Source organism: Macaca thibetana, chromosome 19 (genome assembly GCF_024542745.1).
Source record: "Macaca thibetana thibetana isolate TM-01 chromosome 19, ASM2454274v1, whole genome shotgun sequence".
NCBI classification, from domain to species: domain Eukaryota; kingdom Metazoa; phylum Chordata; class Mammalia; order Primates; family Cercopithecidae; genus Macaca; species Macaca thibetana.
In genome coordinates, this window is record NC_065596.1 from 14,751,594 (window position 1) to 14,779,331 (window position 27,738).

Here is a 27,738-nt window from a genome sequence, read left to right on the forward strand (position 1 = left end):
TCCCTGAGCCAGCCCCGGGCCTATCCGCACCCACCCGGGAGGAAACTAGAATTTCTATGTTGGGCTGGGTCCTACGTGGCTGAAACTCGAACCCAGGAGCCCCGCCCGGGCCCAGGCTCCGAGCGGAAGTGACGTCAGCGCGCCATCGCCATCTTTTCCGGCGCTGGCTCCGCATGGTCAGTGCCATTTCGCCTTTATCGTGGTGGAGTCCACCGTGGCTGTGGTGAGTTCTGCCTGCTTGGGGATCCCTGAGATAGTAGCGGGGGTGGCAAAGGAACGATTGGGCGCGGTCGCCCAGGAGCCTCTGGAATCCGCCTCGTTTCACTGTCTTCTCCAGGGGCTGTCGGTCCTCCGGGCGCGGCCAGTTGCGAGAGGCCGCAGGCTCAGTCGGTCCGGGTCAGGAGCCAGGTCGGGAAGTGTGTTTGTCCCGCCTCCGCGCGGTGTTTTGTGAAGTGCTTTCAACCGCTGTGCTCCCCTCTTCAAAAGCTTGGAAAGCAACCTTTGTGAATTTTTTTTCTTTCCGAAAGTAAAAGGATTTCTGCGTTCCAGTCAGATTGGCTGCGGCCCCGCATCCCCCCGCCTCAGGAACCTGGCGATTCCGGCGTGTTTCTGGTGAGCACCGGCAGAAAATTGGTTTCAAGAGGGCTCTGACTTCCATTTCTTTGCTAAAAAATGTATCGTCTGAGAATCTGGCATTGTCTTGGTGTCCTTTACTTATTTTTGACTCATTACTTTCGGATGGAAAAAAATATAGTCGTTTAGGGCGTGCCTATTTCTGCATGTAAATATGAACACGTGTAGACTGTAAGCCTTTAGTTTCTTATTTTTATTTTCTTGGACTTAATTTTTTTTTGTTACCAGCTACAATCCTTTCTACAAAAGAAAGGCAGGCCAGGCGTGCTGGTTCACGCCTGTAATCCCAGCACTTTGGGAGGTGGAGGCGGGCAGATCACCTGAGGTCAGGAGTTCGAGACCAGCCTGGCCAACATGATGAAACCCTGTATTTTCAGTAAAAAATACAAAAATTAGCCAGGCGTGGTGGCAGGCCCCTGTAATTCCAGCTCCTCGGGAGGCTGAGGCAGGAGAATTGCTTGAACCTGAGAGGCCGAGGTTGCAGTGAGCCGAGATCTGCCACTGCACTCCAGCCTGGGCGACAAAAGCGAAACTCCATCTCAAAAGAAAGAAAGAAAGGCAGTAATACACAGCTATTTTCTTCATCTGAAGTTCCTAGGCCTGTACTTCTCCCACAGAGCCTTAAAACAGGGCCCACAGGAAGAAAGGATGGAGGCTTTTGTTTTTTCTGAGACGGAGTCTTGCTCTCCCGCCCAGGCTGGAGTGCAGTGGAGCGATCTCAGCTCACTGCAACCTCCACCTCCTGGGTTCAAGCGATTCTGTTGCCTCAGCCTCCCGAGTAGCGGGGACTACCATGCCCAGCTATTTTTTTTTTTTTTTTGTATTTTTAGTAGAGATGGGGTTTCACCATGCTGGCCAGTCTGGTCTCGAACTCCTGACCTTGTGATCCACCCGACAGCCTCCAAAGAGCTGGAATTACAGGAGTGAGCCTCTGCTCCTGGCCACCAGGATGGAGGCTTTATTATGCTGATACTAGAATTATTTATTAAAATCAGAATATTATTCTAGTATTAGTGTAATAAAGTTTCTAGTATCTATTGAATTTATTAGCATGTTTGGACTAAGTGTAGTTTTTACATGTTTTTTTCTGAAAAATTTGATTCTAAGGAAAACTTGAACATCTAACACACCCAGTCTGGATTTTCTTTCTTTTTTTTTTTTTTTTTTTTTTTTTTTTTTTTGAGACAGAGCCTCACTCTGCCACTCAGGCTGGAGTGCAGAGGTGCGATCTTGGCTCACTGCAACCTCTGCTTCCGAGGTTCAAGTAATTCTGCCTCCCAAGTGTTAGGCATGTCCATGTGAAGAGACCACCAAACAGGCTTTATGTGAGCAATAAAACTTTTAATCACCTGCGTGCAGGGGCACTGAGTTTGAAAAAGGAGTCAGCAAAGGGAGGTAGGGGTGGGGTGGCCTTTTTTTTTTTTTTTTTTTTTTTTTTTTTTTTTTTTTGAGACGCTCGCTCTGTCGCCCAGGCTGGAGTGCAGTGGCGCGACACTGCAAGCTCACTGCAAGCTCCACCTCCCGGGTTCACGCCATTCTCCCGCCTCAGCTTCCGAGTAGCTGGGACTACAGGCGCCCGCCACCACGCCCGGCTAGTTTTTTGTATTTTTAGTAGAGACGGGGTTTCACCATGTTAGCCAGGATGGTCTCGATCTCCTGACCTCGTGATCCACCCGCCTCGGCCTCCCAAAGTGCTGGGATTACAGGCTTGAGCCACTGCGCCCGGCCAAGGGTGGGGCAGTCTTATAGGATTTGGGTAGGTAGTGGAAAATTACAGTTAAAGGGGGTTGTTCTCTTTACAGAGATCCCCGCAGGGGCGGGGAATCACAAACTGCTCAGTGGGGAGCTCCTGAGATTCATTCTCCAGGAGAAGAATGTTACAAGATCAATTGATCAGTTAGGGTGGGGCAGGAACAAATCACAATGGCGGAATGTCCTCAGTTAAGGCGGGAACTGGCTGTTTTCGCTTCTTGTGGTTCTTAGTTGCTTCAGGCCATCTGGATGTATACGTGCAGGTCACAGGGGATATGATGGCTTATCTTGGGCTCAGAGGCCTGACACCTAATAGCTGGGACACAGGCACATGCCGCCACACCCAGCTAATTTTTTTTGTATTTTAGTAGAGACGAGGTTTCACTAAAACCTGGCCAGGCTGGTTTCGAAATCCTGAACCAAGGCAATTCATCTGCCTCGGCCTCCCAAAGTGCTGGGATTGCAGGTGTGAGCCACTGTGCCCACACACTTTTTTAGCAGTGTGCTTGTTTTCTTTCTCCTCAGGTAAATACGTCTTATGGTGAACAATTTGAGTGTAAATTGAGCATAATTGCACACTTGATGCTTGACCTTTAAATACTTGATAAAGCGTCTCCTAAAAAAAAGGCATTGTCATTCTGAAACCACAATACTAGTATTTCACTTAAATAAAAAATGTTATCTAATGTCTACTTTGCTTAATAACTAAAATTCTCTGCATTGATTCAATGTATGCTCTTGAATATTTTTTGGTCTAAGATCCATTCAAAGTGTATCCATTTTTACATTGCAAATTGTTAATGTTTTCAGTGTCTTTTTATCTAAAACAGTTATTGTTTATTATATTGACTTTCAGAGAGTCACACTGTGGGGTATGATGAGATTTCTCTTCAAATAATCTCATCAATCTTTTATTCTTTAATTCATAGTACCCCCTACTCTTCTCCTTTTTTCTCTTTTTTGCCTTTGTTAGATGCCCAGGCACACCACAGTACCAAGCGTTATCAGTACCAGCTCACATGCCTTTCCTCATTTGGAAAGAGGACTAACTTCCCAGCTCGTTACAGACATCCCTTCTCCTTCCTCTCCACTTTTCTTTTGCGTGCCCACCCTATCTAAAAAAAAAAATCAAATGTTTAGCCAACCGGGATTAGTTTAGATTGTACAACCCAACCCCGGCCAATGGGGAAAGGGTACAGGGGCAGGACTTGCATCTGGAATAAAGGCTGTCGTGCCCCTTTGTTCAGGTGTGCTCTCATGGCGACTGGCCAAGGAGGCACCCCTCTGTGCAGAAGTAAAATTGCTTTGCTAATAATTCTTTGTTCGAGTGTTCAACTTCCTTAGGATTTTGAGTGTTATTCCTAACAACACTCATTCTTTTAGAAAGTCATACAATCAGATATTTCTGATTGGATTCTCATGGTGTGTGTAAATATTCCTTTATTTCATGCGATTTCCTACAAACTTGGAATTGGGTCCAGAGGAGAAGCTGACAACCATTGTTTGATAAGGTCTGACAGTATGTACTTCATGCTTTGGGAACCATAAAGTCTCAAATTACTCAGTTCTGCCTTAGTTACTTCATGTCCCGTGATTAGTTGTTCATTCTCTATCATGTGCTAATGGCAAACCACAACCTGTTTCTCAAAAGGAAAACAGTTAATCTGCACAAGAGGACATGGATTGACTCTGGAATACCAGAGGGCTGTACTCTACATCTACATATTCCAATAAATAGGATGCTCTTTAACATGTACACTTTGAGTATCATTGGGTCTGCTTAATCAGGCGGACCAAGTGCTTGGGAAGCTTGCACTGCAGCCTGAAATTGCTCTTGTCTACAGTTGGAACTACTAGAATCCTTACAGGCAAGTCTGTGGGGCGTTAAACAAGCATATGCAAATGTATATATTGCCTCCAAAATTCAAGAGGTCTACGGATGATAGTTCTATTGATAGTTCTATTTTTAGTTTTTTGAGAAACCTCCATCCTGAGTTTTTTTGTTTTTTTTTTGTTTTTGAGACAGAGTCTTGCTGGATCACCCAGGCTGGAGTGCAATGGCATAGTCATGGCTCATTGCTCCTTTTTAGTGGTAGGCGGTATTAGGTGAAATAACCTGGAGTGACATCTTGCAGGGATGTCTTTACATGATCCAGACAAGGGAATATTTTTACCCACAGACATGGGGGCCCCAGAATCTCCAACCTCCTATTTTACAATTGAAAAAAAGTTTTTGATTCATAATAGATGTACATATTTTCTGAGTACATGTGATAATTTGATACATTTATATTATCAAATCAGGGTAAGTAGGATATCTGTCACCTTAAATATTTATCTTTATTGCAGGAACATCAAATTATTCTCTTAACTGTTTTGAAATGTACAGGAGATGAGTGTTAAACGTAGTCACCTTACTGATCTATTGAACACCAGGTCTAATTTCTTCTACCTGTGTATTTTACCCATGACTCAACCTCTCTCTCTCTCTCTCTCTCTCTTTTTTTTTTTTTTTTTTTTTTTTTTTGGAGACAGAGTCTCACTGTTGTCCAAGCTGGAATGCAGTGGCATGATCTCAGCTCACTGCAACCTCCGCCTCCTAGGTTTAAGTGATTCTGCTGCTTGGAACTACAGGCGCATGCCACCATGCCCAGCTAATTTTTGTATTTTCAGTAGAGACGGAGTTTCACCATGTTGGCCAGGCTGGTCTCGAACTCCTGACCTCAAGTGATTCACCTGCCTCGGGCTCCTAAAGTGCTGGGATTACAGGCATGATCCACTGTGCCTGACAGGTTTTGTGTGTGCATGTGTGTGCAGACAGGTCTTGCTCTGTTGCCCAGGCTGATCTCGAACTTGTGGGCTCAAGTGATCCTCCCACCGCAGCCTCAAGTTTTGGGATTACAGGCATGAGCCACCACACCTGAATATTGTTCTCTATAGTGGCTGTACTAATTTACATTCCCATCAACTGCATAAAAGGATTATCTTTTCACCACATCCTCATCAGTACTTGTTATTCCCTGTCTTTATAAAAGCCATTCTGTGAGGTGAGATGACTTCTCATTGTGGTTATGTGTGATTTGTATTTCTCTGATGTTTAGCCATGTTGAGCATTTTTTCGTACACTTGTTGGCCATTTGTGTGTCTTTTTTATGAGAAACAACTCTTCTAACCTTTTGCCAATTTTTTGATCGGATTTTTTTTTTTTTTTTTTTTTTTGCTATCAAGTTGAGTTCCTTATATATTTTGATTACTAATCTTTGTCAGGTGAATAGTTTGTGAATATTTTCTCCCATACTGTAGATTGTCTCTTCACTTTGTTGGTTGTTTCTTTTGCTGTGGAGAAGTTTTTAGTTTGATGTAATCTCATATGTTTATTTTTTCTCCTGTTGCTTGTGCTATTGAGGTCTTACCTAAGAAATCTTTACCCAGACCGATGTCCTGGATTGTTTCCCCAGTTTCTTCCTCTAGTAGCATTATGGTTTCAGGTGTTGCATATCTTTAATCTGTTTTGACTTTGTTTATGCTGAGAGATGGCATCTAGTTCATTCTACATATGGTTATTCAGTTTTCCCAGCAGCATTTATTGAAAAGACTGCTATTTTCCCATTGTATGCTTTTGGTGCCTTTGTTGAAAAAGAGCTGTCTATAAATGTGTAGATTTATATTTAGGTTCTCTGTTTTCTTCCATAGATCTTATGTGTTTGTTTGTTTTTGAGACGGAGGAGTGCAGTGGTGAGATCTCGGCTCACCGCAACCTCTGCCTCCCGGGTTCACGCCATTCTCCTGCCTCAGCCTCCCGAGTAGCTGGGATTACAGGCGCCCGCCACCTCGCCTGGCTAATTTTTTTTTTTTTTTGTATTTTTAGTAGAGACAGGATTTCACTGTGTTAGCTAGGATGGTCTCGATCTCCTGACCTTGTGATCCGCCCATCTCGGCCTCCCAAAGTGCTGGGATTACAGGCTTGAGCCACCGCGCCCGGCCTATGTGTTTGTTTTTATGTCAGTACCATACTGATTGGGTTATGGTAGCTTTGTATTATATTTTGAGGTCAAGCAGTTGGATGCTTCCAGCTTTTTTTTTTTTTTTTTCTTTTTTTTTTTTTTTTTTGAGACTGAGTCCTCTGTCTCCCAGGCTGAAGTGCAGTGGTACGATCTCGGCTCACTGCAACCTCTGCCTCCCAGTTCAAGGAATTCTCCTGTCTCAGCCTACCTAGTAGCTGGAACTACAGGCACGCACCACCACCCTGGCTAATTTTTGTATTTTTAGTAGAGACGGGGTTTCATCATGTTGGCCAGGCTGGTCTTGAACTCCTGACCTCATGATCCACCTGCCTCAGCCTCCCAAAGTGCTGGGATTACAGGCGTGAGCCACCGCACCCGGTCACTCCAGCTTTGTTTTTTTGGTCAGTATTTCTTTGGCTGTTTAAGGTTTTTTGTGATTGCATATAAATTTTAGGATTTTTTTTTTTTTCTATTTTTGTGATGAATTTCATTGGTATTTTGAGAAGGGTTGCTCTGAATTGTAAATTGGTTTGAGTAGTATTGTCATTTTAACAATATTCTTCTAATCCATGAGCATGGAATATCTTCCAATTTTTTTCTGTGTCCTCTACAGTTTGTTTCATCAGTGTTTAGAGTTTTCCTTGCATAGCTCCTTCACATTTTTGGTTACTTTTATTTCTTCTTCTTTGTTTTTCTTTTTTGAGACGGAGTCTTCTTGCTCTGTCGCTCAGGCTGAAGTACATGACTCTTGGCTCACCACAAGAGTCTTGGCTCACCACAACCTCCGCCTCCCGGGTTCAAGCGATTCTTCTGCCTCAGCTTCCCGAGTAGTGGGGACTACAGGCACACACGCCTCCATGCCCGGATAACTTTTGTATTTTTTTTTTTGAAACGGAGTCTCGCTTTGTTGCCCAGGCTGGAGTGCAGTGGTGCAGTCTCTCCTCACTTCAAGCTTCGCCTCCCGGGTTCATGCATTCTCCTGCCTCAGCCTCCTGAGTAGGTGGGACTACAGGCGCCTGCCACCATGCCCGGCTAATTTTTTTGTATTTTTAGTCGAGATGGGGTTTCACCATGTTAGCCAGGATGGTCTTGATCTCCTGACCTCGTGATCTGCCTGCCTTGGCCTCCCAAAGTATTGGGATTACAGGCGTGAGCCACTTGTTTTTTTTTTTTTTTTTTTTTTTTTTTTTTTTTTTTTTAAGTAGAGACGGAGTTTCACCATATTGGCCAAGCTGGTCTCAAACTCCTGAACTGACTTCAGGTAATCCACCCGCCTCAGCCTCCCAAAGTGCTGGAATTACAGGTGTGAGCCACCGCACCCGGCCTAGCCTGTAGTTTTGTTGTTGTGCTTTTGCCTGGTTTTGCTATCAGAATAATGCTCACTTTGTAGACCAAGTTCGGAAATACTCTCTTCTCTTCAATATTTTTTGCCGAGTTTGAGTAGTAGTATTCTTTAAGTTTTCGGTAGGATTTAGCAGTGAAGCCATCAGGTCTTGGGCTTTTCTTTCATGGGATTCATTTTGTTATGGCTTCAATCTTGTTATTGGTGTGTTGGGGTTTTCTATTTCTTCATGGTTCGATCTTGGTAGTTGTATGCGCCCAAGAATTTGTCCATTTCAGGCCGGGCGCGGTGGCTCACGCTTGTAATCCCAGCACTTTGGGAGGCCGAGGCAGGTGGATCACCTGAGGTCGGGAGTTCAAGACCAGCCTGACCAACATGGAGAAACCCCGTCTTTACTAAAAATACAAAATTAGCCGGGGTGGTGGCACATGCCTGTAATCCCAGCTACTCGGGAGGCTGAGGCAGGAGAATCACTTGAACCCTGGAGGCAGAGGTTGCGGTGAGCCGAGATCACGCCATTGCACTCCAGCCTGGGCAAAAAGAGTGAAACTCTGTCTCAAAAAAAAAAAAAAAGAATTTGTCTATTTCTTCCAGGCTTTTCAGTTTGTTGGCATATAGTTTTTCACAATAGTTTCTAATGATTGGTTGTATTTATGTGGTTTCTGTTCTGTTTTCTTTTTCATTTTTTATTTTATTTGGGTCATTTTTTCCCCTCAGTCTAGCCAAAGGTTGGTTGATTTTGTTTATCTTTTCAAGTAATCAACTTTATGTTTTATTGATAGTCTGTATTTTTTTTATTCTCAATTTTGTTTATTTGGCTATGGTCTTTATCCTTTTGATCTAATTGTGAGTCTGGTTTGTTTTTGCTTTTCTAGTATCTTAGGGGGTATCATCCGGTTATTTTAAATCTTTCTACTTTTTGTATGTACGTGTTTATTGCTGTAAGATACTCCCTTAGTACTGTTTTTATCCCATAGATTTTGGTATGTTGTATTTTCACTTTCATTTGTTTTTGGAAATGTTGTAATTTCCAAATTTCTGTGTGCTTTTGTCCCATGGATTTTGATATGTCAACATACCAAAACAATGTTCCGTTGTTTTTTTTTTTTTTTTTTTGAAGAGGCAGGGTCTCCTTATGTTGCCCAGGCTGGTCTCAGTCCTGGGTGCAAGCAGTCTTCCTGTGTCGGCCTCCCAAAGTGCTGGGATTATAGGCATGAGCCACCATTTTGAGACTGTGAATCAAGGTTCCTCTTGTTAGTGATTTCTAGTTTTATTCCTTTGTGGTCAGAAAAAATGATATGATTTCTACATTTTTGAATTTGTTGAGACTTTTTCTGTGGCCTAAGATATGGTCTATTCTGGAGAATATTCCATATGCTGAGAAAAGGAATAAATCTTCTGTAGCAGTAGGATAAAATGTCCTGTTCTAGTTAGGCCTTTCTGGTTTAGTGTATTGCTTAACTTCTTCTGTGTTTCTTTGTTGATTTTCTAACTGGATGATCTGTCCATCACTGAGAGTGGGGTGTTAAAATCCCCTACTATTACTGTATCGCAGTATCTCCCTTTAGATTTATTAATATTTGCTTTATATACGTGGGTGCTCCAGTGTTGGGTGCATAAATATTGACAGTTTTTATATCCTCTTGCTGAATTGACCCCTTTATCATTATATAGCGACTTTCTTTTTTTTTTTTGTATTTTTGAGACAGAGTCTTGCTCTGTCTCCCAGGCTGGAGTGCAGTGGTGTGATCTCAGCTCACTGCAACCGCCGCCTCCTGAGTTCAAGCGATTCTTCTGCCTCAGCCTCTTGAGTAGCTGGTATTACAGGCATGCGCCACCACGCCCGGCTAATTTTTGTAATTTTAGTAGAGACGGGGTTTCACCATGTTGGCCAGGCTGGTCTTGAACTTCTGACATCGTGATATGCCTACCTCGGTGTCCCCAAAGTGCTGGGATTACAGGCGTGAGCCACAATGACCAGCTACAGTGACCGTCTTTATCTGTTTTTGTTTGTTTGAGATGAAGTCTTGCTCTGTCACCCGGTCTGGAGTGCAGTGGCACGATATCGGCTCACTGCAACCTCCGCTTCCTGGGTTCAAGCGATTCTCCTGCCTCAGCCTCCTGAGTAGCTGCGACTAAGGCATGTGCCACCATACCAGGCTAATTTTTAAAAAAATTTTTAGTAGAGATGGGGTTTCACCATATTGGCCACACTGGTCTCTAACTTGTGACCTCAGGTGATCCGCCCCCCTAGGCCTCCCAAAGTGTTGGGATTTCAGGTGTGAGACAGTACACCAGCCTGAATACTGTATTCTTAGATGTCAATTTTTTTTTTCTTCCAGCACTTTGAAAATTTCATCCCATAGGCAGGCAAGGTGGCCGATGCCTGTAATTCCAGCACTTTGTGAGGCTGAGGCAGGTGGATTGCTTGAACTCAGGACTTTGAGACCAGCCTGGGCAACTTGGTTGTAGAAAGTAAAGTAGAGGTTTTTCTTTAAAGACTTTTTTTTTTTTTCCGTCTAATGAGGAATAAATAACTTTTTTTAGAAGCAAAATTTATTCAAAGACCTGTGTTAACATTCTTAAATCTGCTAGCTGTAATAAAGAAATCATGTACTTTATGTTCTTCGCTCCCACAGTTTAGCCTAAATATTTGCCCTGGCATGCTTATACTGGTCCAGGCAAGCATTGGTCATAGCCTGTTCCTCTTCGTTATTCGAAGGGGTTTTTACCCTTCTCAGCATTCCACAAGTTACTTCTTCCTTTGGTCTCCTGTGCCTTTGCCTCTTTTAAAAAGTTCTAAGTTGCTAGCCAGTCAGAACAAATACAAAATGTGAGGTCCCTTTCCAGCCAGTGGAAACTGGACACAGCAGTAGGGTGGATGTGTCAGGTTGTAAATGACCCTGTCTCCTTTGCTCGGTGTACTCTCATGGCAAAACTACTGGGGAGTGTACCCTTTCTGCAGAAAATATAAAAATGGCCTTGCTAAATAAATTAAATTTGTGTTCACGTGCTATTTCTTTCCGCACCAGGAAACAAGCATTTCAAACATGGTGAAACCCCGTCTCTACAAAAAAATAGAAAAATTAGCCAGGCATGGTGGTGCACGTTTGTAGTACCAGTTACTTGGGAGGCTGATGAGTATGGCTTGAGCCTGGGAGATAAAGGCTGCATTGAGCCATGTTTGTGTCATGGTACTCCATTCTGGGCAATGGAGTGAGACCGTCTCACAAAAAAAGAAAGAAAGAAAATGTCATCCTACTCCCTTCTGGCCTGTGTGGTTTCCATTGAGAAATCCTGTTGCCAGACCAATTAGAGTCCTTTATATGTTATTTGCTTCTTTTACTGCTTTTAAGATCCTTTCTTTATCCTTGACCTTCGAGAGGCTGATTATTATATACTTTGTAGTAGTCATATTTGGGTTGAATCTGTTTGGTGTCGTCTTACCTTCCTGTACCTGGATATTTATATTTTTCTCAATTTTTGGAATCTGGTTATTTCTTTAATCAGCTTCCAAAGCTTACCCTTGCACTTGATGCATTCCCTCTTGAACACCAGTGATTCCTAGGTTTGGTCTTTCAAGGTAATTTTCTGTATCTTGCAGACAATCTTAGTTCCTTTTCATTCTTCTCTGGCTATATTTTCAAATAGCCTTTCTTCAAGCTCAGTGAATCTTTCCTCTGATCCATTTTGCTGTTGAGAGCCTCTGCTGTGAATTTTTGAGTTGAGTATTTCTCAGTTATAAGATTTCTCTTGTTAATATATTCTAAAGTTTTTTTCTGATACATTTCTGAGTTGCTCTTCTGTGTTATCTTGGAGATCACTGTATTTCCTTAAAAGTGCTATTTTGAATTCTTAGGGAGCTCACGTATTGTCATTTCATTAGGTTCAGTCACTGGTAATTTTTTTGTCCATTTTGGGAGATCATGGTTCCCATTTGCTGTTTCTTGTGGATGTACATCTGTGTCTGCATTGAAGGATTATTTATTACAGTCTTTGTCTGGCTCGTAGTTTTTTATTGGATATGTTTTCTTTACCTGTTTGTTTTTTGTTTTGTTTTTGTTTTTGCTTTTTGGTTTGTTTTTGTTTTTGGAGACACGGTCTCTGTCACCCAGGCTGGAGTGCAGTGGTGTGATCATGGCTTGCTTACTGCAGCCTCTGCCTCCTAGGCTGAAGCAGTCCTCTCTCGAGTAGGTGAGGTGCACACCACACCTGGCTACTTTTTGTACTTTTTAGTAGAGATGGGTTTTCATCCTGTTGTCCAGGCTGGTCTTGAACTCCTGAGCTTAAGCGATCTGCCTGTCTCAGCCTCCCAAAGTGATTTTCTTTCTTTAAAATTTCCCTAGGTCACTGCCTCCTTTTCAGCACTAGATGGAATCTTAAACCCACGTTTGCCTCTGCTCTAGCAAACTGTCAAGAATACTGGTCCATCCAGAATGAGGGAGTCCTAAAGGGCATATTCCAGCACTGTGGGCAGGCTGGCTGTGTGTTAATGCCCAGGTGACCTGTGTAGCATACCCCTACAGTATGGTGCTCCTGAACAGCCACTCTGATTTGACTTTCTCCTTTGGCCGAGATATAAAACAGAGTTTCCAGGGCTGGGGATGGTAGTCTTGCCTCCCCTCTTTGTCCCTGGATGTCCTCAGGGATGTTTCTCCCTTCAGACACTTGTGTGATGCTTCCTGTGGGTTGAGACAGGGAAGGACTGATCTTTTACCAGGGAACCCGGGATGGTGGAGAAGGCGGTTGTCCACCTTGATCTCATTTTTTTTCCAGTGTAGAAACTGTGAATTGGTAGAAATTTTCCACGTTCTTGGAAATTTGATTCTCTTAACGTCTCCTTGGAGTTTTTTCACTTCTTTGTAGCCCCAGAAACTGCCTAATTTTTATATTTGAGATCAGGGACATTGCTGGTGATAATTTTCCCAATGTGGATTTGGTTTTGGTTTTCTGTAAGGGGATTGAAACCAGTTTGCTTCTGTACTACCATTTTGGAACCATAAATGCTGCATGCTTCTAATAAAGCTGTCTAAGGTATTTTCAGGCAGGGCACAATGGTTCATGCCTGTAATCCTATACACTGGGAGGCTGACGTGGGAGAATTGTTTGAGACTAGCCTGGGCAACATAGTGAAACCTCAGGTCTATAGTAAAAAAAAATAATAAAATAAAATAAAATAATAAAATAATTAAAAAAAAATTAGCCAGGTGTGGTAGTATGTGCCTGTAGTCCCACATACTTGAGAGGCTGAGGCAGGAGGATTGCTTGAGCCCAGGAATATGAGGTTGCAGTGAGCTATGATCGCACCACTCTAATCCAGCCTGGGTGACAGAGTAAGATCCTGTCTCTCATTTTTAAAAATGTGTTTTTACTTCCTATTCATTGGATATGATCAGTATAGTGGTGTCAACATAGTGTACCAGTGTGGTGTTTCATGGAATGTCATTTTCTCTAGGGACTAAGTTATGACAGAGACCTGGAGAACTGACACATGCTAGGGGCAATGCTGTGAAGATACACTGTTGGGCCTGCCAGGTGAAAGGTAACTGAGTCTTGTTTTTTTCAAATTGGTATGGAGAAGAGACATTAGCTATGTCAGTGCCTGCATACCAAGTGACAGAAATTATGTTGATTTATCTAGTAAAGACATTACTTTTTGAAAAATGGCTACGTTCATGATTTATGAATGATTTTGGTGTGGTAATTGAGTGAGGGGTTATGATTCTCCACTGGGATAAGTCTAGTTTTTGGCTATTGTAGTTTAGACTTTTTTACATGGATAGAGCAGTATTCAAGTGCAGAGATTGGCACACTGTGGCCCATGGGCCATGTCTGTCCCTCCGCGTGTTTTTTATACATAAAGTTTAATCAGAACATAACCGTGTTCGTTTGTTTACATTTTCTATGGTGTTTTCCATGCTACAACAGTAGAGTTGAGTAGCTGCAACAGAGACCATGTGGCCCCTAATGCCTAACATATATTTTGTGGCTCCTTAGAGTAGGATTTGTTAACTGCTTATCTGTTTCATTTCTGGGGACACCACGATCAGTTAGCCACCACCACAGACCTCTGTAGGTCAGGGCATTCTGATTACTGGTACGTTTCCACTGTCCTTGATAGTTGATTTTCTCACCTTGTCTTTGGTGACTAAATACTGCCCTCTTGATTTCTGCTATTCTGGGTCCCCCTTTCATCTCGATTGAAAGCAGGGAACTTGGCCGGGCGCGGTGGCTCACGCCTGAAATCCCAGCACTTCGGGAGACCTAGGTGGGCAGATCACCTGAGACCAGGAGTTCGAGACCATCCTGGCCAACATGGTTAAACCCTGTCTCTACTGAAAATACAAAAAAAAATAAAATAAAATTAGCTGAGTGTGGTGGCAGGCGCCTGTAATCCCAGCTACTTGGGAAGCTTAGGCAGAAGAATCACTTGAACCCAGGAGGCAGAGGTTGCAGTGAGCCTGGACTGCGTCATTGCATTCCAACCTGGGCAACAAAAGCAAAACTCCGTCTCAAAACAAAACAAAACAAAACACAACAGGGAACTTATCTCACTGATGGTATTCTTCGCAGTCATACCTGTCCTATGAAGGAGAATACCAACAGGGCTTTTCAAGGATTACGATACTTCTCCCACTACTCTCAATAACCTTTGTGAAGAGAGTGTCTTCTGCTCTGTCAACAAAGGGTGGGGGAGTGGGCTATACAGATGACACATACTAAATCCAGTGCCACACTCCTGTCTCTCTAGGATTCTCTTCTTCACATTATGCCAGGGAGGCTCCGGCATATGAGCCTCATTAATTATAACAATTTCAGGGCCGGGCGTGGTGGCTCAAGCCTGTAATCCCAGCACTTTGGGAGGCCGAGACGGGCGGATCACGAGGTCAGGAGATCGAGACCATCCTGGCTAACACGGTGAAACCCCGTCTCTACTAAAAAATACAAAAAAAAACTAGCCGGGCGAGGTGGCGGGCGCCTGTAGTCCCAGCTACTGGGGAGGCTGAGGCAGGAGAATGGCGTGGACCCGGGAGGCGGAGCTTGCAGTGAGCTGAGATCTGGCCACTGCACTCCAGCCTGGGTGACAGAGTGAGACTCCGTCTCAAAAAAAAAAAAAAAAAAACAAAAAAAAACCACACACAAAAATTTCAGCCCTGAGAACATAAGAAATAGCTTTATTTCAGGGGTGTCCTAAAGAAGCTCTCTGATTTTTTTTTTTTTTGGACAGAATCTTGATCTGTTGCCCAGCCTGGAGTGCAGTGGCACGATCTCAGCTCACTGCAGACTCTGCTTCCTGAGTAAAAGCGATTCTCCTGCCTCAGCCTCCTGAGTGGTTGAGACTACAGGCACGTGCCACCACGCCTGGCTAATTTTTGTATTGCTTGAACCAGGGCGGGCAGTGGCAGAGGTTGCAGTGAGCTAAGATTGTGCCACTACACTCCAGCCTGGGTGACAGAGCAAAAATCTGTCTCAAAAAAAAAAAAAAAAAAAAAGAGAGAGAGAGAGAGATGTAATACTACCCATGATATTAAAAAAGCTACAAAAGACACAATATTCAAACTATTGACAATGTTATTTAAAAAAAAAAAAAGATCTCGGCAAGGCACAGTGACTCACGCCTGTAATCCCAACACTTTGGGAGGCTGAAGTGGGCGGATCACCTGAGGTCAGGAGTTCAAGACCAGCCTGGCCAACACGGTGAAATCCTGTCTCTATAAAAATACAAAAAAAATTAGCCAGACCTGATGGTGGGTGCCTGTAATCCCAGCTGCTCGGGAGGCTGAGGCAGGAGAATCACTTGAACCTGGGAGGTGGAGGTTGCAGTGAGCTGAGACCGTGCCATTGTACTCCAGCCTGGGTGACAGAGTGATACTCTGTCTCAGAAAAAAAACCAAAAAACAAAATAATGATCTCTCTTTGCACTTGGATTATTTCCTATTTGGATACACGTTTTAATGGTTTTTATTTAATTTCTTTTGAGACAGAGTCTCACTTTGTTGCCTAGGCTGGGAGTACAGTGACGCAATCATGACTCACTGCAGCCTCAACCTCCCTGGGCTCAGGTGATTCTCCCACCTCAGTCTCCCAAATGCGGACATGAGCCACTGCGCCCAGTCTCTAATGGTTTTAAATGTGTATTTAAGTTTGAATAGTGAGTATTTGGTCAGAGATAACCAGTCTCCTCAGGGCACAAAAAGATGAGATATATGAAATTTGAGCTCTTTTAAAGTAGTTTCACTACTCTCTTTAGGAATATAGTTATTTTTTCTTGGTTACGTTTGTCGTTTCCTTCATAAGCCTCTTCCATTGGTGTATCTTTCTCTCTGTACAGGACCTGTTCAAACTCTGTCTCTTGACTGGAGGAGGAGGAGGAAAAGTTGAGCACATTGCCAACTGGAGTTCTCCAAGGTGAGTGTGAAGAACATTCCTAGTCAATGATAAGTTCAGTATGTTTGGAAGCATAATGAAGATATATTTAAAAGATGTACTTTGTCACAGAACATGGGACCATTGGACTTGGAAGTTTTAGGGTATCTTCAACTTTCCATATTTCTCTTTTTCGTCTAACCCAGACTTTCATGTGATTTTGCAAATGTCTGCTCTTATATCTTTTTGCTTATGACTTTAACGTGTGCTCTTTATCCAGATCATTTCTACTTTCCTTCCCTAATAATACTATTTCTGTTCATTATCTCATTTAATTTCTATAGAATAAATTGTTTAAAAAGTTACTAAATTGCCGGGCGTGGTGGCTCATGCCTGTAATCCCAGCACTTTGGGAGGCTGAGGCGGGTGGATCTTTTGAGGTCAGGAGTTTGAGACCAGCCTGGCCAACATGGAGAAACCCCATCTCTACTAAAATTACAAAATTAGCCGAATGTGGTAGCGCATGCCTATAATCCCAGCTACTTGGGAGGCTGAGGCAGGAGAATCGCTCGAACCCAGGAGGCGGAGGTTGCAGTGAGCCGAGATCTCTCTACTGCACTCCAGCACTCCAGTCCGGGTGACAGAGCGAGACTCTGTCTCCAAAAAAAAAAAAAAGAAATTACTAGGTTTAGACCCCAAGTCCTTATGATTGCCAAATATTAGTCATGGATAAACTGTTCAAATCTATGTTTGTTTAATTTTTTTGAGTGTGCTGAATATGAAAAACACAAATGAGCTTTATAATTCTGACTTATTTAACCTACCGTTTTGTTCTCAGATCCTATTTTTTTTCTTTTTTTCTGTTTTACTTCAGAATGGCAAGTTAAAACCAAAGTGTCAGCACTTCAACAACATTTTTGTTTTGGCTTAAAACATCAAACGGCATACAAATGGTAAGATTAAGATTTCTTATTTACCACACTCAAAAAAGATTGGGAATACAGTTATAAAAAATCAGCACAAATGAGAGAAATTTGAGAGAGGTAACGTTTACTCAAGCAGGAGGAATGTCTCTAGAGCAAGGGTCCCCACCGGCACTGTTTCTATTAGAGTTAGGAACTGGGCTGCACAGCGGGAGGTGAGCGGCAGGTGAACAAAACTTCATCTGTACATATAGCCATTCCCCATCGCTCGTATTACTGCCTGTCTTATTACTCTGCCTGTCACATCAGTAGCAGCATTCGATTCTCATAGAAGCGCAAACCTTACTGTGAAGCACCCATGTGAGGGTTCTAGATTGTATGCTCCTTATGAGCCTGATGATCTGTCACTGTCTCCCATCACCTAGATGGGACTGTCTAGTTGCAGGAAAACAAGCTCAGGTCTCCTGCTGATCCTACTCTATGGTGAGTTGTATAATTATTTCATTATATATTACAATGTAATAGTAATAGAAATACAGTCACAGTAACTGTAATGTTCTTGAATCATGCTGAAACCATCCCTGTCCCACCCTCATTCCACCCGTTTGTGGAAAAATTGTCATCTACGAAATTGGTCCCTGGTACCAAAAAGGTTGGGGACCTCTGCTGTAGAGGGATACTCTAAATATAATGAATTTGGGGATACCCTAATTCTATCTTAAAACTTAGTGCTTCAGCATTCTCACAAGTACAGATTATCACATATGTAGCTAGATAGATAATAAAAACAATTTCATGAAAATATATAGGAATTATTTCAGGGTTCTTAGAGCAAATGGCACAGGGTTCTTGCAGGTTTTCTTCATTCAACTTGTAAAAAATCCATGGGGCAGCAAGTGTATTCATGTAATGAAAATGGCAAAAATTATAATGTGTCTGATTTCAGATGGGTAAAATCTATTGATAAGTCTGAAAAATCCTTTAATCATCATTCATTCCTTTATTAACAGGCAGAAATCCACAATGGAGAGGAACTCTGTGACTTTATGGAAAATGGAGAACTCTTCAGTGAACACTCATGCCTTAATGCACACATGGGAACTGAAAATACAGGGGACACTTATGACTGTGATGAGTATGGAGAAAACTTTCCCATGTTACACAACAGTGCCCCTACTGGAGAGACGCTTTCTGTGTTGAATCAGTGCAGAAAAGCCTTCAGCCTGCCACCAAATGTTCACCAGAGGACGTGGATAGGAGACAAATCCTTTGAATACAGTGACTGTGAGGAAGCCTTTGTTGATCAGTCACATCTTCAGGCAAATAGGATAACTCACAATGGAGAAACACTCTATGAACAGAAGCAATGTGGGAGAGCTTTTACTTACTCCACAAGCCATGCTGTGTCTGTTAAAGTGCGTACTGTAGAAAAACCCTACGAATGTAAGGAATGTGGAAAATTCTTTAGATATTCTTCATATCTTAATAGTCACATGCGAACCCATACTGGGGAGAAACCCTATGAATGTAAGGAATGTGGGAAATGCTTCACTGTTTCTTCACACCTAGTTGAACATGTAAGAATTCATACTGGAGAGAAACCTTATCAGTGTAAGGAATGTGGAAGAGCCTTCGCTGGGCGCTCAGGCCTTACTAAACATGTACGAATACACACTGGAGAGAAGCCCTATGAATGTAACGAATGTGGGAAAGCCTACAATAGGTTTTATCTACTAACTGAACATTTTAAAACTCACACAGAGGAGAAGCCCTTTGAATGTAAGGTATGTGGAAAATCCTTCAGAAGCTCTTCATGCCTTAAGAATCACTTTAGAATTCACACTGGAATAAAACCCTATAAATGTAAGGAGTGTGGGAAAGCATTCACTGTTTCCTCAAGCTTACATAATCATGTAAAAATCCATACTGGAGAGAAGCCCTATGAATGTAAGGACTGTGGGAAAGCCTTTGCTACATCTTCACAACTCATCGAACATATAAGAACTCACACTGGAGAGAAACCGTATATATGTAAGGAATGTGGGAAAACCTTCCGTGCTTCTTCACACCTACAGAAACATGTTAGAATTCACACTGGAGAGAAACCCTATATATGTAACGAATGTGGGAAAGCCTACAATAGATTTTATTTACTTACTAAACATTTAAAAACACACTGAAGAAAAACTCTGAATGTAAGGAATGTGGAAATCTTAGGAATTTCTCATACCATAATTACCACATTTGAATTCATACTGAGGAGAAATCTTATTGGTACAAAGAATGTGGGGAGGCCTTCAGTTATCCCCATTCATTTTGAAGACATGAAAGAACTCATACTCTCTGTGTCCCCCATAAATTTTAGGAATGTTAGGGCGCCATTGGATATTTTTTTTTTTTTTTTTTTTTTTTTTTTTGAGACAGAGTTTTGCTCTTGTGATCACCCAGGCTGGAATGCAGTGGCATGATCCCAGCTCACTGCAACCTCTGCCTCCTGGGTTCAGGCAATTCTCCTGCCTCAGCTTTTGAGTAACTTGGATTATAGGCGCCCTCCACCACGCCCAGCTAATTTTTGTATTTTATTAGTAGAGACGGAGTTGGCCATGGCTGGTCTTGAACTCCTGACTTCAGGTGATCCGCCGTAACCTCCCAGAGTGCTGGGATTACAGGCATGAACCACTGCACCCGGCCTTTTTTTTTTTTTTTTTTTTTTTTTTTTTTTTTTAGTTGTTGTTAATACACATTCTTCTCAAGAGATTGGATTGTGATCACAATCCAACATTTGAGAACTCACCCTGGGGCCATACAATATAGGAAACACAGAAAGCCCTCGTTATTTCCTTAGGCCTTTCTAAGTATGTAAGATGTTGCAATGGAGAGAAACACTATTGATACAAGACACAGGCATGCCCTGTAGATATTGCGAGTTTGATTCCAGACTACCACTATAAAGCGAGTATCACAATAACGAATCATACAAATGTTTTGGTTTCCCAGTGCATATAAGTTAGGTTTACATCATATGGTAGTCTCTTGTGTGCAGTTGTGTTATGTCTTAAGTACTTTACTTTAAAATACTTTATTGCCAAAAAGTGCTAATGATCATGTGAGATTTTGGCCAGTTGTAATCTTCTTGCTTGTGGTAGGTCTTGCCTCAGTGTTGATGGCTGTTGGTCAGGGTGGCTGTGGCACTTTCTTAAAATAAGACAGCAGTGAAGATTGCTGCACTGATTGACTCTTCATTACATGAAAAACTTCTCTGTATCCTGCGATGCTGTTTGATAACATTTTACGCATAGTGAAACTTCTTTTAGAATTGGACTCAATCTCTCAAACTTCGCCACTGCTTGATCAACTAAGTTGATGTAATATTCTAAGTCTGTTGTCGTTTCAACAGTGTTCACAGCATCTTCACTAGGAGTAGATTTCATTTCAGGAAACCACTTTCTTTGCTCATCTATACAAAGCAACCTCTCATCTGTTCAAGTTTTTTCATGAGATTGAAACAATTCTGTCACATCTTGAGGCTCCATTTCTAATTCTAGTTCTCTTTTTTCCATCACATCCACAGTTACTTTTTCCACTGAAGACTTGAACCCCTCAGAGTCACCTATGAAGGTTGGAATCAACCTCTTCCAAACTCTGGTTAATGTTGGGTTTTATTTTTTTTTTATTAAAAAAATTTTTTTAGAGACAAGGTCTTGCTGTGTTGTTTGTGCTGGAGTACAAGTGGGTATTCACTAGCACGATGAGAGCACACGGTAGCCTTGAACTCCTGGCCTCAAGCAATCCTCCTGCCTATGCCTCCTGAGTAGCCAAGACTCCAGGCACACACCACCACCACACCTGCCTTAATGTTGGTATTTTGGCCTCCTTCCATGAATCATAAATGTTGTTAATGGCATCTAGAATGGTGAACCCTTTTTGCAAGGTCTGCAATTTAATTTATCCAGATCCGTCAAAAGAAGCATTATTAGTGGCTGCTCTAGCCTTACGAAATGTATTTCTTAAATAAGACTTGAAAGTCAGAATTATTCCTTAATCCATGGGCTGCAGTTAGCAGGCATGAAAATGTTAATCTTCTCTATACCTCCATAAGAGCTCTTGGTTACTAGGTGCATTATCAGTGGTAATATTTTGAAAGGAATCTCTGAACAGTATGTTTTACAGTGGGCTTAAAATATTCAGTAAACCATGCTGTAAATAGATGTAAATAGACACCACAAGGAGAGTAGATGTAGCATAATTCTTAACTGGCTCTTGGATTTTTAGAATGGTAATTGAACATTGGCATTCATTTAAAGTCACCAGCTGCATTGGCCTCTGACAAGAAAGCCAGCGCAGACTGGGAAAAGTGGCTTACACCTGCAATTCCAGTGCTTTGGGAGGCTCAGGTTGGAGGATTACTTGCGGTCAAGAGTTCAAGCCCAACCAGCACAACAGAGCGTGACCCTGTCTCTACAAAGTAAAGAGTCAGCCCGTCCTTTGAAGCTTTGAAGTCAGATATGGCTTACCTAGAGCTATGAAAGTCCTAGACGGCATCTCCTGAAGTAAGGCTGTTTTGTCTCTGTTAAAATTCTAGTAGAGCTACCTCTGCCAGTGATCTAGATATTCTGGAAATGCTTGCTGCAGCTTCCACATTAGCAATTGCTACTTCACTTTGTACTTTTGTTCTAGAAATGACTTGTTAAACCTCACAAACTGATCTTTGCCAGTTTCCAGCATTTCTTCTGCAGCTAATTCACCTCTCAGCCTTCATAGAATTACAGTTAGGGCCTTGCTCTGGATTAGGTTTTGGCTTAAGGGAATGTTGTGGCTGGTCTGATCTATCCAGACCACTAAAACTTATTCCATGTTAGTTAGTGGTGAGGCTGTTTTCCTTTCTTATTTGTGTTTTCACTGGAGTAGCACTTTTAGTTTCCTTCAAGAACTTTGCATTCACAACTTGGCTAACTGGCACAGGAGGCCTAGATTTTGGCCTATTCCAGTGGTGTGTTTTTTTTTTTTTTTTTTAAAGAGACATAGTCTCGCTTTTGTCCAGGCTGGAGTGTAGTGCAGTTACAGCCCATTGCAGCCTCAAACTCATGGGTTCAAGTGATCTTCCTGTCTTCTGAGTAGCTAAGACCGCAGGTGTGTACCACCATGGCCAGCTAATTTTTTGTTTTTATTTTATTTTTTTATTATTATTATTTTTTGAGACGGAGTCTCGCTCTGTCGCCCAGGCTGGAGTGCAGTGGCCGGATCTCAGCTCACTGCAAGCTCTGCCTCCCGGGTTTACGCCTCAGCCTCCGGAGTAGCTGGGACTACAGGTGCCTGCCACCTCGCCCGGCTAGTTTTTTGTATTTTTTAGTAGAGACGGTGTTTCACCGGGTTAGCCAGGATGGTCTTAATCTCCTGACCTCGTGATCCGCCCATCTCGGCCTCCCAAAGTGCTGGGATTACAGGCTTGAGCCACCGCGCCCGGCTTGTTTTTATTTTTTTAAAGAGGCAGGACTTTACTGTTTACCAGGCTGATCTTGAACTCAAAACCTCAAGTGATGCTCCCCTATCTGCCTCCCAACACGCTAGGATTACAGGTGTGAGCCTCTGCACCTGGCCCTTATCTTGGCTTTTGACATGACTTTCTCACTAAGGTTAATCATTTCCAGCTTTTGATCTAAAGTGAGAAATGTGCACCTTCTTTCACTTGAACAGTTAAAGGCCATTGTTGGGTAATTAATTGGCCTAATTTCAATATTATTGTGCCTCAGGGAATTAGGAGGCCTGGGAAGGGAGGGGGGAGTGGCCAGTTGGAGGAGTGAGAGCATAGCATTTATTAAGTTTGCTGTCTTCTAGGTTGTGGTTTGTGGTACCACAAAACAATTACAATAGGAACATCAAAGATCACAGAGCAGCCGGGCACGGTGGCTCACACCTGTAATCCCAGCGCTTTGGGAGGCTGCGGCAGGTAAGTCACGAGGTCAGGAGTTCAAGATCAGCCTGGCCAACATGGTGAAACCCTGTCTCTACTAAAAATACAAAAAATTAGCCAGGCGTGGTGGCAGGCACCTGTAGTCCTGGCTACTCGGGAGGCTGAGGCAGGAGAATTGCTTGAATCCGGGGGGTGGAGGTTAGAGTGAGCTGAGATCGCACCACCACACTCCAGCCCAGGCGACAGAGTGAGACTCCGTCTCAAAAAAAATAAATAAAAAAAAATAAAATCACAGATCACCACGATAAGTATAATAATAAGGAAAATGTTTGAAATATTGTCAGAATTACCAGGATGTGAGAGACAAGGTGAGCACATGCTGTTGGAAAAAATGGTGTTACAGATTTATTCAACATGACATTGCCACAGGACTTCTACTTGTGAAAAATATCTGTAAAGTGTGATGAAGCAAAGTGAAGTAGCATGAGGTATGTCTAGTTATTGCTGTAGTGGTTTCCAAATGGTGGTTTTCTTTTTTTTCTTTTTTTCTTCTTTTTGTTGGTCTGCAATGGGGTCTTGCTCTGTTGCTTAGGGTGTGGAGTGCAGGGGCACGATCATGGCTCCCTATAGCCTTGACTTCCTGGGCTCAAGTGATCCTCCCACCTCAGTCTCCTGAGTACCTGGGACCACAGGCAGATGCTAACACACCCAGTTAATTTTTTTACTTGTAGAGCCAAGGTCTTACTATGTTGCCCAGACTGGTCTCAAACTCTTGGGCTCAAGCAGTCCTCCTGCCTCAGCCTCCCAAAGTGCCGGGATTACAGGTGTGAGCCACTGCACCCAGCCCAAAAAGTGATTTTCTAATTCCATAGTTTCTTCTACATTTCTTAACTGGAATTTTGTAAGGAAGAGTTATCCTTATTCATTTATTTACCCATTTACTTGTAGGAGCATGTATCATAAATTCTTACTCTATGGGGTATAGTTAGCTACTGTAAATTTGATGCAGATATTTTTCCAGATTCAATAAGTAGGATCCCCATCAAGCTATCTTCTGAATCTAAAAATGTATTCTCCTAATTTCGTGGGTATATAATTATTTTCTGGGCAACAGTCTGTTCATGGTACATTTGTCTCCACCCTAGAATCAGAAAAATCTAGTTTCTTTTAATGGAGAATACTATTTAGAAGCTGCAGTCTCTGTGTGGGGTGGTGTTCCTAGGTAATAGTGCCCTGGCTTTTAGGTCCTGTCTGGAGGATGTGGGAAACATACATAATTATCTATATGTATCCACACACATTGATACCTATATTTCTATATTAAAAATGTGACCACATGCCAACACTTTTAATTCCACTGCAACACTACTGGGTTATTTCTTGCCTTCCAAATTCCCTTCTCTGTAGCTATCTTTCATCACTTGCAAAAAATAGCGCTTGCTCAATCCTAGATTAAAATATAAGCTACTCTCAGAATTGATAACTCACACCATTGTTTTTAAAAATCTGCTAACCAGAATTCAGTTTTTATTCACAGCTCTTATCTTTAGCTCAGGGCATAATGTAAAAGTACTAGGTTTAAAACTTACTTGGTCAGCAGCAGTCCACTTCTAGGTACATGTCCAAAGGAACTGAAGAAAGCATCTCAATGTGTGAATGCCTGCCTGTGTTCATTGCAGCATTATTCAGAAGAGCCAAGAGGTGGAAGCAAAGTAAATGTCCATTGACAGATGAATTGGTTAACAAAATACATACAATGCAATATCATTTAGCCTTAACAAAATTCTGCCATATGCTACAACATGGATGTGACTTGAGGACATTATGCTAAGTGAAACCAGTTGCAAAAGGACAAATACCACACAATTCCACTTACATGGGGTATCTAATGTCAAACTCAGAAGCAACAAAGTACTGCGGTATTTGCCACAAGCTGGTGGAGGAGAAAATAAGTTGTTCGATGGGTATTGAGTGTCAGCCATGCAAGATGGAAAAGCTTTTTGAGATTTGTTGTATAAAAATATGCATATAGTTAATAATGTTCGGTACACACAAAGTATGTGAAAGGGTAAATTTTATGTGTTTTTATCATAATAAAAATTGTAATAAAAGAAAAGTTACTTGGGTCCATTTTGTGTTTTTTCCCCCTTTTCATTGTTGAATTTTTATCCATTTGATAGTTCATTTCAGTAATTCCTGTTCATTTTCCATTTTGTGTCACACTGTTATCCTTGTTGATTTTTTTAAAAATTAGATATATAAAACAGGTCCAGGCATGGTGGCTTATGCTTGTAATCCCAGTACTTGGGGAGGCTGAGGTGGGTGGGTCACCTGAGACTGGGAGTTGGAGACCAACCTGGCCAACATGGTGAAATCCTGTCTACCGTAAATTATTATCCTGTATACCGTAAAAAATTAGCCAGGCGGCTGGGTGCTGTGGCTCATGCCTGTTATCCCAGCACTTTGGGAGGCTGAGGCAGGCAGATCACAAGGCCAGGAGTTCAAGACAAGCCTGGCCAGTATAGCGAAATCTCGTCTCTGGGCATGGTGGCAGCTAATGAGGAGGCTGAGGCAGGAGAATCACTTGAAACCGGGAGGCGGAGGTTGCAGTGAGTTGAGATGGTGCCACTGCACTCAAGCCTGGGTGACAGACTCTGTCTCAAAAAAAAGGCCGCGCGTAGTGGCTAATGCCTGTAATCCCAACACTTTAGGAGGCCTAGGCGGGCAGATCTCGAGGTCAGGAGGTCAAGACCAGCCTGGCCAACATAGTGAAACCCTGTGTCCACTAAAAATACAAAAATTAGCCAGGCATGGTGGTGGGTGTCTGTACCCCCTGTTACTGGGGAGGCTGATGCAGGAGAATTGCTGAACCCCAGAGGTGGAGGTTGCAATGAGTCAAGATTGTGCCACTGCACTCCGGCCTAAGTGACAGCGCAAGACTGTCTCAAAGAAAAAAAGAAAACGTCATGGCACCCATCTGTAATTCCAGCTACTTGGGAGGCTGAGGCAGAAGAATCGCTTGAACCCAGGAGGTGGAGGTTGCAGTAAGCCTGTGAGAGAGAGAGACTGTCTCAAGAAAATTAAGTAAATAAATATGTGAAACAATAGTATGTTTTGGCTGGGCGCGGTGGCTCATGCCTGTAATCCTAGCACTTTGGGAGGCTGAGGTGGGCGGATTGCCTGAGCTCAGGAGTTTGAGACCAGCCTGAGCAACACGGTGAAACCCCCGTCTCTACTAAATACAAAAATTAACCGAGTGTGGCAGCATACACCTGTAATCCCAGCTACTCATCAGGCTGAGACGAGAATCATTTGAACCCGGGAGGCGGAGGTTGCATTAAGCCGAGATCACGCCACTGCACTCTAGCCTGGGCGACAGAGCAAGACTTCGTCTCAAAAAAAAAAAAAATAGTATGTTTTATTTCATACTGACTTAACTTTTTTTTTTTTTTTGGAGTCAGGATTTTGCTGTTTACCTAGACTGGAGTGCAGTGGCCTGATTGTACCTCACTGCAGCCTTATGCTCCTGAGCTCAAGCACTCCTCCCACTTTAGTGTCTCAAGAGACTGGGAGTACAGGCATGCACCACCAGGTGCAGGCAGTTTTAAAATTGTTTACCTTTTTATTTTTTTTTAGACAGGGTCTTGCTCTGTCACCTAGATTGGAGTGCAGTGGCGCAGTCAGCTTCCTGCAGCCTCACACCTCTGAGATCAAGCAATCCTCCCTCAGCCTCCTGAGTAGGTAGGACTACCAGCGTGCACAACCAGGCCCGGCTAATTTTATTAAATTTTTGTAGATGGGATGTGGCTATGTTGCCCAGGCTGGCCTCAAACTCCTGGTCTTAAGGGATCCTCCCACCCTGGCCTCCTAAAGTGCTGGTATAACAGGCATTAGCCACCATGCCCACCTAATTGCATATTTTAAACATTAGAACTAAACATAAAAGTTTTTCTTGGCTTATCCTTTCCACTCTGTTCTCATCTCACTGTTGTTTTCAACCTGTTCCTATACATCCCCTATAGGTAATGAACCTTGTTTTCTGAATAATCCTGTGTTTTCTTTTAGCAAAAATGAACACGTGTATATACATTTGTTATTGCCCATTCAAAAAAAGATTTCAGCTGGGCGCGGTGGCTCATGCCTGTAATCCCAGCACTTTGGGAGGCCGAGGCTGGCAGATCACGAGGTCAGGAGATCGAGACCATCCTGGGTAACACGGTGAAACCCCGTGTCTACTAAAACTACAAAAAATTAGCCAGGCGTGGTGGTGGGCGCCTGTAGTCCCAGCTACTCGGGAGGCTGAGGCAGGAGAATGGTGCGAACCTAGGAGGCAGAGCTTGCAGTGAGCCGAGATCACTCCACTGCACTCCAGCCTGGGTGACACAGCGAGACTCCATCTCCAAAAAAAATAAAAAAATAAAAAAAAATAAAGTTTCATACTATACTCTTGCAGTTTCTTTTTTTTTTTTTTTTTGAGACGGAGTCTCGCTCTGTCGCCCAGGCTAGAGTGCAGTGGCCGGATCTCAGCTCACTGCAAGCTCCGCCTTTCGGGTTCACGCCATTCTCCTGCCTCAGCCTCCCGAGTAGCTGGGACTATAGGCGCCCGCCACCTCGCCCGGCTAGTTTTTTGTATTTTTTTAGTAGAGACAGGGTTTCACCAGGTTAGACAGGATGGTGTCGATTTCCTGACCTTGTGATCCGCCCATCTCGGCCTCCGCTGGGATTACAGGCTTGAGCCACCGCGCCCAGCCATACTCTTGCAGTTTCTATTTTTGCCTACAGTGTATCTTGGTAGCCACTCCATAT

General features: G+C 42.9%; 2 protein-coding genes across 14 annotated transcripts in view; one reads left to right on the plus strand and one right to left on the minus strand.

Moving 5' to 3' along the window:
- Positions 1-27,738, minus strand: part of PIN1 (peptidylprolyl cis/trans isomerase, NIMA-interacting 1) — a 429,836-nt gene that overhangs the window by 233,971 nt on the left and 168,127 nt on the right. The gene's annotated exons all lie outside the window — the stretch shown is intronic.
- On the plus strand, positions 131-25,048 carry ZNF121 (zinc finger protein 121). 4 transcript variants are annotated; one of them, XM_050770596.1, is made up of 7 exons: positions 131-223; positions 528-612; positions 13,187-13,273; positions 16,064-16,140; positions 16,973-17,051; positions 17,447-17,504; positions 18,032-25,048. In XM_050770596.1, the coding sequence occupies exons 6-7, from the start codon at positions 17,502-17,504 to the stop codon at positions 19,199-19,201; spliced, it is 1,173 nt and encodes a 390-aa protein (XP_050626553.1). In that variant the 5' UTR covers positions 131-223; positions 528-612; positions 13,187-13,273; positions 16,064-16,140; positions 16,973-17,051; positions 17,447-17,501; the 3' UTR covers positions 19,202-25,048. The 4 variants fall into 4 exon arrangements, with proteins under 4 accessions (XP_050626553.1, XP_050626551.1, XP_050626554.1 ...); XM_050770594.1 differs by lacking the exon at positions 17,447-17,504; XM_050770597.1 differs by lacking the exons at positions 16,973-17,051; positions 17,447-17,504.